The sequence below is a fragment of the Engraulis encrasicolus genome, chromosome 19, assembly GCF_034702125.1.
Source record: "Engraulis encrasicolus isolate BLACKSEA-1 chromosome 19, IST_EnEncr_1.0, whole genome shotgun sequence".
Classification (NCBI taxonomy): Eukaryota; Metazoa; Chordata; class Actinopteri; order Clupeiformes; family Engraulidae; genus Engraulis; species Engraulis encrasicolus.
Genome location: NC_085875.1, coordinates 16485006 through 16497931, shown reverse-complemented (window position 1 = coordinate 16497931; position 12926 = coordinate 16485006). Strand labels below are relative to the sequence as shown.

At 43.0% G+C, this 12926-nt stretch overlaps 1 protein-coding gene across 2 annotated transcripts in view; it reads left to right on the top strand.

Annotated features, from left to right (window-relative positions):
* Positions 1–314: 314 nt before the first annotated feature.
* psen1 (presenilin 1) overlaps positions 315–12926 on the top strand; it is a 46679-nt gene continuing 34067 nt past the window's right edge. For both annotated transcript variants that reach the window (XM_063183699.1, XM_063183700.1), the window contains exons 1-4: positions 315–477; positions 1498–1578; positions 10275–10487; positions 12454–12614. In XM_063183699.1, coding sequence (XP_063039769.1) covers positions 1543–1578; positions 10275–10487; positions 12454–12614 — 410 coding nt within the window. In that variant the 5' untranslated portion in view covers positions 315–477; positions 1498–1542. The remainder of the gene's footprint in view (positions 478–1497; positions 1579–10274; positions 10488–12453; positions 12615–12926) is intronic.

Genomic DNA, 12926 nt, shown 5'->3' with positions numbered 1-12926 from the left:
AGGAAAGTGCAATTAAAATGATAATAATAATAATAATAATAATAATAATAATAATAATAATAATAATAATAATAATAATAATAGTAATAATAATAATAATAATAATAATAATAATAATAATAATAATAATAATAATAAATATATATATATATGTTTGATTTTGTTTGTTTGTTTGTTTCACTTCTATTTTTACTTTGGCCACCTCTGATGTTCCATTCTTTTATTCATAAACCTTGGCCCTCAGATTATGTTCAGTGTTGTTCATTGACTGAACACCTTTGATTTTCCGTCGTAAATAGTGGGCGGAGTAGGAAGTAGATTCGCCGGATGCGAAATGTGTTGAGTTGGTAAATGTGAAAGAAATGGTGGTTATTATTGGAGCTCAGCCCTTTGTTCTTTGAGGCACCCTGAATATATTTCGAAACAGACCGAAGACGAAAATTTGCGTCCGCAAGATTCTTTGTTGGTGATTGTGGGGTAAGAGTGAAACCGCTTCATCGACAGAATACACAGGCTAATGATATAAGACAGCCCAGCTAGCTAGCCTGTAGCATACGATGCCACTGACACAAGTTTCACTGACTCAAGACAAGAGGGCTAGCATAGCACAGCTCTGATACTCAGATAGCCAATGTGGGTTAATGCAGAGATTTACAATGATGTTGCTCAATTCTTCGAAAGAGCTGAAACTACACGTTTTGGCAATGTTAGCGTGGGTACTGTTTGTGCTGGTTTTACCTCTATACAACAATCTAGCAAGCGAGTAGTCTATATGTTTTATCCGCCTACGTTAGCTTGGGGTTCATTGTGAATGATGGTGATGATAGCGGAGAAGTTGGCGCTGCATCCTGAACCCAGCCTTGATTTGAACAATAGTGTGTGCGGGTCGGTTAAGTTATTTCAATTCACCACTGAATGGCTAGTATGTCGAACATCTCCTAAACAGACTGTTGTGTGCGGACCAACACATGTGTTTGCTTTCACTCCTAACAGCTTGTAAATGATCTCTCTCTAGTTTCCGAAGCAGGGCGTTCTTTGTACTTGGATGTTGGATCAGTATGCTGTCCATGGTCACTTGCATAGTACATCATGTGTTGGACTGCTGCGTCGGTCAGCACTAGGTGGTACCTAACTTGACATCTGTCTCGTACTTGTAAGATTCAGATCGACAACATATTGGCACCTGCTTGTTAACGTTGCTGTGAAGGTTCGTTTGGCTGCAGTAAATCAACTAAATTACCATGGATATTCAATCAATCTATTATGATTCCTAAACAGACTAACCGTAGCCTACTAGGTAGGCTACGTCCGCAGGGTGTCATTTTTGGTCCCATCTATGCCCCTAAATTCAACGTTATCTTGGAAGACAACGGTAGATTCTTGTCAGCAATGTTTTGGTTTTAGTAAGTGGGCGGCAAGTGGTGAAATACAGACCGCCCATCTTTTCACCTGTGTGGTTTATCTGATAGTCTGTTTTTTTTGTCTGCTTTTTTGCAGGGGTGAAGTTTTGTCTATGTGGGCCACCATCTATGCAGCGCACCAATGGCTGACAATGTGAATGTGACAGTGGACAATGAAGTAAGTGAACAGTGATACCCGGTGAGCGGTGAGAACTGGAATCTCACGCCGCTGTCATGTCTGCAAAGACCAAATTGGAAATGTGTTCATTCATGTGCTTGGGCATCGGCTATAGGTAGTCCATCCTTAATATTGTTTATCCTTCACCACTTTCCTACCATTCTGAAAGGGTTTTGACGGGTTTTTTTTTTAAGACTTCTCTTCTTCCTGGCAAGGGGACTTAATGACAATGACCGTATCGTCATATCTGCAACCAACCTTACCTGAGGGACCAAAGTATACTTTTCCACTCTCCTCCCATCAGACGTACCTTTGCACCTGAGTCCTGGGGTGCGTTCCAATATGCGACCTTGCTTTCTCCACTTGTGCTTGTGGCCTCGTACCTGGAAGTAATATGTCATGATGACATCACTGACAACAGCATTATATTTCAATATCTTGCAAAAGCTCAATTGTGAAGTCTTTTTCTCATTTGCAATTGGGATGGTGAATGAAAAACAGTCCCCCAAAAGTTGTTGTGGCTAGGTTGACCGCTGAGAAACTACATTATTTTCTCCACGGAGGAGGGGCCAGGAGGCAGGGCGAGGCCACAAGCACAAGTGGAGGAAGCAAGGTGGGATATTGGAACGCACACCTGATCACTTTGTTGCTGTCAGGGCCGCGCCTACGGGTCTGCTGCCAATAGGACGTAACCATGTGTGTGTGCTGGATAGCTAAGTCAAGTATGTGGGGAGCAGCACTGACTGAAGGCAGACTGCCAGTGTCTGCATGCATGCTGTAACTCGCCCTACAGCAAGAGCATATTGTGATGTATCTGTGTTCTCTAGTTTGTTAAGCATTCTCTTTTAACCTAAATGGTCTTTCCTTAACATTGAGGCCTCTGCATTTTAGATATCTTTTTAAGTTGTTTTTTCAGGGGGTATTTGGGCCTTTATTATGACAGTGTTTCCCATACATTGAGGAAACTATGGCGGCCCGCCATAGTTTAAATTTGGCCGCCATAGTTTACGAAAATGTAAAAAAAAAAAAAAAATTTAACTTTTTTTTTTTTTTTTTAACGATATCCGTTTTTGTTAAAAACAATTTGAATTACGATTTTGAATTTGGTATTGGTTAGATAAGTAGTCCCACGGTAACACAGAATGAGGGGAAAGCATTAGGAAGTGACCGTAAGGGTATTACAGTTGATTCATGTGTGCACACGTGTAACATCGGGTGAGTAACAGAACATGTGCGCAACGATGCGTTATGACACGCCGATATGCGAGGATCTTCGTCCAAATCGCTAGTCGCATGCATCATCGCTAACTGCGTTTACATCGCGTGCCGCGTGTAAGGGAAATGTTAGTTGTTGACATGTATGGAATTCACTTCAATTTGTGCTGTTTCTTGCTTCAGTTGTGGACAAAACGATTGGCCAAACTCACAATAGAAAGCCTTTGCTGTGCTACTGTCCCAGAGAGCTGAAAAAAAAACCTTCATAGAATAAGTCACACTTAACAGGGGTGTTAACCAATCCAATGAGTTCTCTCATTGCTCTCTCTCTCTCTCTCTCTCTCTCTCTCTCTCTCTCTCTCTCTCTCTCTCTCTCATAGTAGCCTACTATTTACCCATAACAAATGGTGAATTTCTGAGCCCTTTTTAATTTGTAGCCTATACCACTGAAGGCATGATAATGCTTCATCATATTTTAGAAATAGGGCCTATGTGCCTTTTATATACCAAATGTTTATCATTTTGAAATTGATTTGTGTATGACTGAAATTATCTCTGCACACTATCAGTGCTGCATTGCTTTGTAAAGATAGGCTATTCAACACACTTTAAAAACACACTGAAAAGATACGGCCATAGTAGCCTACTGAAAATATTTTGTTCATAATAATGGTGATTAATAAATGGTGGTCTTAAATTTTCATACTGACATCCTTGAATTTGACTTGGTAGATCACGGCAGACCATCAACTTCAAAAGTAGATCTTGGTTAAAAAAAGGTTGGGCACCCCTGCTATAGAGAGAACCACAAGTGCTTGAAAGACAGGGATCAAAAGCCTAGTCAAGTTGTTGTAGTTTACTTGGGTTTGGGAGCAATATAAAAAACCTTCAGAGAAGGGACAGTTGGGATGAGTTTACTAACACTCCCTAGGCTTTGTTTTACAATTGTAATGAGTTTGGTGACAGACCTTCATTGACACAGCAGAGGAGACATCGGGCTGCATATACAAATTAATGTGTAATGAATGTGAATATAGACATAAATGTGAAATATGTTGTTCAGCCCTTTTAATGGGAGGAATTTGGGGAAAAAAACGGCCCTGTGACCAGCACCCCATATGTAGAATGTGTACGCCTACAGATACGTGTGGGGGAAAAGGCATAGCCTACCCTCTAAGACCCTTTTTGTCTATGCGTTAACAATTTCACAGTGCTCTTAAATTCTTATCTCTGCTCCTATTTTGTTTTATTATTGTTTCCCAGACCCCTGCATGAGGGACGAATGAAACTGTGTTGTAAACAGAAATTATTCACTGTACTGCATTTTTTGACAATGACAATGTACTAATATTATACAAGTCATGGGTAAAATCTTATGTAGCCTTATTTCTCAAAATATAAATGGCTGAAATATAGGCCCAGGCCTACAGTTTCTCCATGCGCCAATGTCATACTGTAGTCATTGTTTTGCCGTTTTGCATTTACGCTGCAAGAATACCCCCCCCCCCTCCCCCCCCCAAAAAGGCCCGTGTCAGAAGACCCCCCCCCCCACCCGGACAAAATAAACCCCGGCTGCCCCCATAGTTTCCAAAATTTCTGTGGGAAACACTGTATGACAGGACAGTGTGAGAAGAGACAGGAAATGAACAAGATGGAGATGGGACTGGGGAATTACCCAGGACGGACTCTAACCTGGTTCCCATGGGCATGCAAACCCATAAGTGGGGCCTTAGCGCGCTGCGCCACATCTCTCCCTGTCTTTAATATCTTAATGGGACAAAAGCATGAGGCACAGTGTCATCACATATAGAGCTTGAAAGTGACGTCACTTCCCCCGATTTCATGGGACCTCAACAGCGTTTTTAGCCAAAAATCGTAGCAGGTAATCCAATGGCGGTATTAAAATGATATTTCAATCCCCTTCGAGTTGTGCCACGAGCTCCACATATGTTGTTTCTGATATTTTTGTTATTTTTGTTTAAAATATTTTTGTTCTGATATTTTTGTTTTTGACGCTGTTTTCGTACGAACCCCCAAACCTTTTAGAAAGCTGTGTTTCTTCACATTTTTCATGCAGACGGCCTCGGAACAAAACATTGATACTTCTGCATGAATAATCTTTATCTAGCCTCTTAAACAGCATCAGGGCTTTTTCTAAACAGGAAAATAGGGGCGCTCCACCCTCACGGGTGCACCCTCCTTTTTAAATATATATATATATTTGAGCGCCCCTGGTAAAATTTCTCAATCACGGGGGGGATACTCCCCTTATCCCCCCCCAAACCTGCCATGATGCTCCCTCATGCCAAAAAATCCTAGAAAAAGCCCTGAGCATATTTGTAGCCCAGCGCATATAATGACTGAGATCAGAAGATATTTACTCGCTACCATGTTGTTAGATGGTCAGCTTAGGTCCCGTGAAATGCGGAACTAAGGAGCGGGACTTTCAAGCTCTATAGTGCACAAGGGCACACCATAGAGATTGCACACAAGTCACAGCACTGGGGTGAGTTTCTCAAAAGAGAAGTTGTTAGCCTGTTAGCAACTTCTGTAGTTGCCAATGGGAAAATGCATTGAAAACATCAAAGTAGCTAATGTAGTAAGCAACTTTGGTTTTGAGAAATTCACCCCTGACCAGCTATGAACCTGTGCCCATTTGGCTGAGTACCAGCTTCTTTTCATTGGGGCAAATCATTCACTGAAAAACGCAGCAGCTGACTGCCAACAAGCCCATACATTTTGCTCATGTGTCAGATCTGTATAACAGCTACTCACCACTCCACTTCATCACACAGTACACTACGTTACACTTAGCAGACAGTTTTATCCAAAGCAACTTCATAAAGATGTAAAAAAAAGGCATGATTGCAAAAGATGTGTAAATGAAGAGTAGATCATGGGACAGAAGAAGGTTTTGATGAGGGGAGCTAATTTTGGCATAGAGGGTAGCAGCACTCTTGAATAGTCTTGACAAGCTACCTTAGTCAAGAGGAATAATCCTACCCTTTTAGAACTATTGCTGTTTTTTACAACAGTAGCTGTTTTAGCTGTTTTGTTTTCCTCCTAAAACTGCTGCTAAATAAGGATGGCTTATATTTGAATCGTATACCTCATGGCCTTTTTCAGATAGGAATTTGGTAACTAATACAAGGCAAAAATACGGTCGGCACATATTGTATTTGGTTGGCATAATTTGGCTCTAGTCATGCACCAACTTGCAAAAGGCAAAGCATCTAATCAGAGAGTACTGTCTCTCATCGTGTCAGTATTGTTAAATCACCATCTTGATAAAATGACCCAAAATGCCATGCCTTCAGGCTGATGCCAGCAAGTACCAAGAAGCACCAACATGCAGCCCGGGCAGGGCACACTAGGCATGTGTGGGGTGGTGGTGGCTCAGGTGGTAGAGGAGCCGTTCGGCAACCAAAAGGTTGCAGGTTCGAGTCCCGCTCGCCCTGACCCCGTCGTTGTGTCCATGAGCAAGATACTTAACCCCAAGTTGCTCCTGGTGGCAGGGTGGTACCCTGTGTGGCAGCCACGGTCACCGGTGTGTGAATGTGAGTGTGAATGGGTGAATGTGAGGCATACAATGTAAAGCGCTTTGAGTGCTCGAAGGAGTGGAAAGGCGCTATATAAATGCAGTCCATTGACCATTTACCATAATCTCCTCACCAAGGTGAGCAAGGTTTGAAAACGTGATTGTCCTGCGTGCTTGAAGTGTTCTCTCATGCTGCTCTGCCATGTCCTAGTACATGAAGAATTGTGATGGATAAGAGTAGTAGAAAAGTGAGACAATTGTATTGATGCTGACGGAAATTATTATTGAGATTAAAGGAAATTAAAGGTGACTGTGGGCATTTAAGTGCCACTTGGAAGTTGTTTTTAATGCTACAATGTACATTTAGTATTGTTTAGACATCACTTTTATAAGGTCTGTGGAAAAATGGCCACGATCCACCATCCCCATCATTATATATACCAAAATCAACAGTTCCTTCCCTGTTGTTCGGTTGTGTGACACATATGTCGAGGGGGTTTGCAAGGAGTTTGATTGTGGGAATAGCATATCCGTGTTGTAGTTTTGAGTAAGAGTTGCGAGCAAGTTGAGCTGTTTATTATTAGTGTATTATAGTAGCTGTCAATGAAGATTAGAGATGTGAATATGGTTAACTATTGTGTTTTTGGTGGATGTCCAGTCAGTCCGACCATCGCATATTTCAATATGCTAGTAGGAAAAGTAAACATGTCCGGTCTTAGGAGGGTGGGCATGTCGAGGTGCAGGTAAAGGGGGCTATTTAAAGATGTGCCAATGTTAATGTGCAGGTGTAACGGAGGCTAACTAGCAGAGTTGGCGTGGAACGTTGGTAAAACCTCCCTCCCAAAGCCTCATACAGTGATGATGCCGTTGGGCCGGGAGACTAGTCTCTTGGTCCAGCGGTATCGTACTGTGTCTCCCATTGCCGGACCCCGTTGTAGTTGACGAGGTTGCACGTTCGCAGCCCCGAGGGGGCAAACAGGTGCGAGATGACCTCCATCACACAGGTATAAGTGGCCTGGCTCCTGTCTCTGGATGCAGCTGAGCTCTTACTGCTCAGTGCAGCGTGGAGCAGCGTAGCACAGCACAGCATGGCACAACACCGCCTCAGACTCCAACCTTGACTAGGTGGAGGAAAAGTACCAGCTGTCTCTGCTGAACCACTTTGTTCTGCTCACATACAGGACAGGACACAGGCATGGGGTACATTTCATTATCCAAACTCTCGTCCTTGACTTGCGCTTGTGAACTTGCGCTTTGCTGACGCGCCGCCTCCGTGGAGAAAACAATAAAGCCTAGGCTCAACAACTTTTTGTGGACATTTCCTCCTGATCCACATCCTGATTACAAATGAGAAAAAAACCTTGATTTTCACTTGTATTGAATTAAACTTCTATCATCAATGATGCCTTGCGACGCCATCACAAGACCAAAAGTACAAGGGAGGGCAAGAGTTTGTATAATGGAATTTACCCTTAGCATTCTTCCCCCTCCCTGTCTTCTCCTTGTTCTTGGTAACTGGGCAAAATAAATGAGCAGTCATTTAGCCAAACAGAACAGACTGCACCCATCCCCGTTTTTATTGTCCTCCAGTTGTTGATGTGAGTGAGTCAGGTGATGCTGTTGCTGCTCAATCAAACTTACAGGTAGAACAAATAGAGTTGGTTTCCCCCTCATCATGCAGATACTTCCTTCAGCAAACATGGCGGGTTACGGTCAATATTGTCCTTTTATTGGCCTCTCTGGCACTACTGAATTTCAAGGAAAGCCTTCCTTATTATTGCTGTGCCCTGTGGGTTGTAGCACAAGATAGTAGCACATGTAGCATATTGTAGCACATGCAATGTGCTATTATTACCTATGTAATAAATATGTATTGCCTATGTGTAACCTGTCATTGCCTTTGGGATGATGAAAGCTTATGGGGCTGCCATGGCCTAATTCTGTAGTTAAATTAGATGGACTATTGATCAGAGTGTTGCAGGTTCGAATCCCACTCCCTTCCCCACTCCATGGCTGAGGTGCCCTTGAGCAAGGCACCTAATCTCATACTGTTCCAGAGATTGTAACCAATACCCTGTAAGTAGTACCTTAGTCGCTTTGGATAAAAGCGTCAGCTAAGTGTAACATAACATAATGTAATATAATCTTAAAATCTAATCTATAATGTAATCTGTAATGTAATATAATCATAGTTTAATGTTATATGCATGTTGCCCATGAGGACGACCTGGGTTCAGGTCTAACCTGGGCTGTTTTCCGGAGCCCCCCCCCCCCCCCCCCCCTCTCAATGCTTTCCTGTCTGCTCTAACACTGTCCCGTAGAGGCAACAAAGCTATCTCTTCTCTGCTGTGATGGTGGGGTGAGCTCATCTCACCACCAGAGTAGTGGGTGCGGTGTGACTGTAATGGCTGGCTGTGAATTGCACTCACTGTGAGACATACAAGGGTAGTGTCCGGAGAGGTGCCAGGTGAAGAATATAATGTGGGCTGTCCTGGATGGATGGGAGAAGTGTGCAGAGTGTTATGTGAGGAGGGTGGGGCACCCAGAATGTGTGAAGTGCAAAGGGTGAGCTTTTCGGAGGGGAATGCTGTGTGATGATGCAAACGTCAGAACGGTGGGTGCTCTCTCTGACTTTTTTGTGGAGCAGTCAGAGCACATTTAGTGATATCCCTGTGGCCGGGGTTTGAGGCTGGGAGGGGTAACTCTCTTCATTTTTTGTCAGAGGACGCGCTCAACTTCTTAGAAAAAAATGAATGTCTTTGGGTGTGCGATAAAAGGTGTCAACTGAAAGAAGAATAATCCGCACTCACAAACTAAGTCTCATTATTTATTATACGTAGATTACCACCGTGTCCAAAAGCAAACGCGTTTCGGCTATCAAACCTTTAGGTACCACGCACTGAGGAAGGCTTGATAACTGAAACGCGTTTGCTTTTGGACACGGTGGTAATCTATAGATAAATAATTAGACTTAGTTTATGAGTGCGGATTTTTCTTCTTTCAGGGGTAACTCTCATGCCTTCTCTATCTGCTATTACCAAACAAATATGAATGACATTTTTCCTCTCTGTTGTCTCTTCCCCTTTCCTCTCGTTCCTGGTAGTATTAAGTTCCATATGATGATATCAGATGATGTCATTTTTATTCTGTTTTTCTCCTCACTGTTGCCTGCCCCCACCCCTGTAGGGGGTTTGGCCAGGTATTGCAATGACCCTGTCTCTTTGTTTGTTTTGTTCGTTTGCTTGTATGTGTTTTGGGCAGTCTGCAGAGGGCGCCAAACTCAGCATCACATGCATCTAGCGCAGGGGTGGGGAACCTATGTCTGGAGGGCCGTTTGCGGCCCTTGAGGCCGTTTTATCCGGCCCCCGATATAATTTTAATGTTATTCAGCTTCACATGAAATATGACATATTTTGTAAAGGAATCTTGGAAAATGCATTTGCAATACAATTAAGTTATACAGGGAACTTAAAGAAGGTGGTGTTTGTTTAAAAGGTCGCTGCCTTCAATAAAGGCCTAAAGTGAAGGGGGAAAATCATGGTTTGTGTTCATAGTACGGCCCTCGGAGGACTTTTACGGCACTCGGATGAATTTGAAGTGGCCCTTTGAATGAGAGCTTCCCCACCTCTGATCTAGCGTCAGCTAGGGGTGCCATCCCTGATTGCTCTTGTTCTTTTTGTTTACTGCAAAGAAAGCTCCCGCACACTGTTCACATTTGCATGGTTTAATGCAACATTTCGGTCTACTGACCTTCAAGTAATTCAAAACGTTGGAATTGAAGAAGGTCAGTAGACCGAAATGTTGCATTAAACCATGCAAATGTGAACAGTGTGCGGGAGCTTTCTTTGCTTTAACGTTGGTGACCTAGGGGTTCCACTCCTACGCACCTGACCAAGGAGGTGTGCAAGAATTCTTCACTTACTATCTTTTTGTTTCCTACCAGGTAGACAGATCTCAAGGGGAGCTTCGGCACCGCAACACCAGCAGCAGCAACACAGATGGAGGATCCACCCGGCCGGTCTCGGAGAATAATGGAGGAGGAGGAGGAGGAGGAGGAGGAGGAGGAGGCACCGGCACCAGGGGGGCTGGAGAAGGGGTGGAGCTTAATGGCCAGCCCCCCTCTGCTCCTCAGCGTGCAGCTGCACCCCCACCACAGGTGCTTTTAAAAAATATATACAACTCTGTTCGTTGATTTGATTAAAAAACAAATAGAAAAAGAATGGTCGTCGCACACTCAGAACTTCATGCAGTTACATTTAATAAGACCAACGTTTCGGCTTACGCTTTCATCAGGGTCCGGTGACCAGAACCAGAACATATATTATCAACTAGAGCTATACCGGTGATGCCATCCTGTAAATAATATTTCAATTTCAAATTCCTCGCATCCAATAATATCATCCTGACTACTTGCCAGTGTAATTGTAAAGGTTCATATACAGTATGTCTTTCCTCTCATGAATAAATTGCTGAATGACTCTTCATGTGTCCACGTGGCAATGTCAAAATGAGACGTGTACACACTTGAACTACAGCCGATGTACCTGCTGTTTGGATCAAAGTTGGGCTTTTTTTATTTTCATTTAAGGTTTTTTAGGTCATTTCAGTAACAACAACACAGTGTTTCCCACAGAAATTTTGGAAACTATGGGGGCAGCCGGGATTTTGTTTTTGTCCCGGGGTGGGGGTGGGGGTGGGGGTGGGGGGGGGGGTCTTTTCACTGTTCGCGGGGGGGGGGGATTCACGCAGTGTAAATGCAAAATGGCAAAACAATGAGTATAGTATGACATTGGCGCATGGAGAAACTATAGGCCTACGCCTACATTTCAGCCATTTATATTTTGAGAAATAAGGCTACATAATACACATGCAAGGGTCTATGTAATGAAAAAATAATAAAACAAAATAGGAGCAGAGATAAGAATTTAAGATTGCTGTGAAATTGTTAACGCATAAACAAAAAGGGTCTAAGAGGGTAGGCTATGCCTTTTCCCCACACACACATAGGCATACACATTCTACATGAGGGGTGCTGGTCACAGGGCCAGTTTTTCAAAATTCCTCCCATTAAAAGGGCTGAACAACATATTACACATTTATGTCTATATTCACATTCATTACACATTCATTTCTATATGCAGCCCGATGTCTCCTCTGCCTTGTCAATGAAGGCCTGTCACCTAACTCATTACAACTGTAAAACAAAGCCTGGGGAGTGTTAGTAAACTCATCCCAACTGTCCCTTCTCGGAAGGTTTTTTTTTTATTGCTCCCAAACCCAAGTTAACTACAACAACTTGACAAGGCTTTTGATCCCTCTCTCTTTCAAGCACTTGTGGTTTTCTCTATAGGATGTATTTACTCCAGGAGGAAAATGCGAAGGAAATCGTAATTGAAATCGCTTTTAACAAACACGGAAATCGTAAAAAAAAAAAAAAAAAAGTTAAAAAAGTTTAAAAAAAAAAAAAAAATATATATATATATATATTTTTTTTTTACATTTTCGGAAACTATGGCGGCCAAATTTAAACTATGGCGGGCCGCCATAGTTTCCTCAATGTATGGGAAACACTGACAACATCTAGCCACCTCATTAGGAGTAACCGGTGTAACGGCTATGTAATATGTGGTAGTGCCGTATAGGGCTGCACGATATATTGAAAATGTATCGATATCGCGATATCACGGCTTGCGATACACATATCGCAAAAGTTGTGCACATATCGCAACCAGTTTTTAATTTTCAGTAACAGAAAATTTGGTGAGAAGGTTAAAAAATGCATTAAAATTTTAAGTTGATGCTGTTATATTAGCCATGTTGGCAATAAAACATTGCTCTCAGTTGTTTTATACATGATAAAGTGTAGAAGGGCAAGTAGAGAGGGGAAAATAATTATATGTATATATTAAATATTGCGAGTAATATCGATATCGTCATGTTATCGTGTATCGCATATTTTTCTAATATCGTGCAGCCCCAGTGCTGTACTTGCACCATACATTTACTTCTACGTTTCCTGTGGTCACCTCTACCACGTATTTCTAATAAAGTGTTGCCCTCTGCCTCTTTCCTTGCCCCTGCCCCTGCCCCTGCCCCTCTCCCCTCTCCCCTCCCCTCCCCAGGTGCTGACGGACAGCGAGGACGAGGAGGACGAAGAGCTGACGCTGAAGTACGGGGCCAAGCACGTCATCATGCTCTTCGTGCCCGTCACCCTCTGCATGGTGGTGGTGGTGGCCACCATTAAGTCCGTCAGCTTCTACACGCAGAACGACGGACAGCAGCTGTGAGTGGCAAGACTTGAGGGAAACAATTCTTCTGTTTTCGGCGTCTCTCTTTGTGTGTGTGTGTGTGTGTGTGTTTGCGTGTGTGTGTGTGTGTGTGTGTGTGTGTGTGTGTGTGTGTGTGTTTGTTTGCGTGTGTGCGTGTGTGCGTGTGGCCTGTCGTCTGTTATGGTCTTTGTGTAACCCTAGATTTCTACACACTTGTGAAGACGTACACACGCACACAAACACAAAGAGGAGTGTGTTGTTTTTTTTAAACACATGTACAGGGGCTTGCATCACACTTAGGCTCACCAAACTTTTTTTTTTTTTTT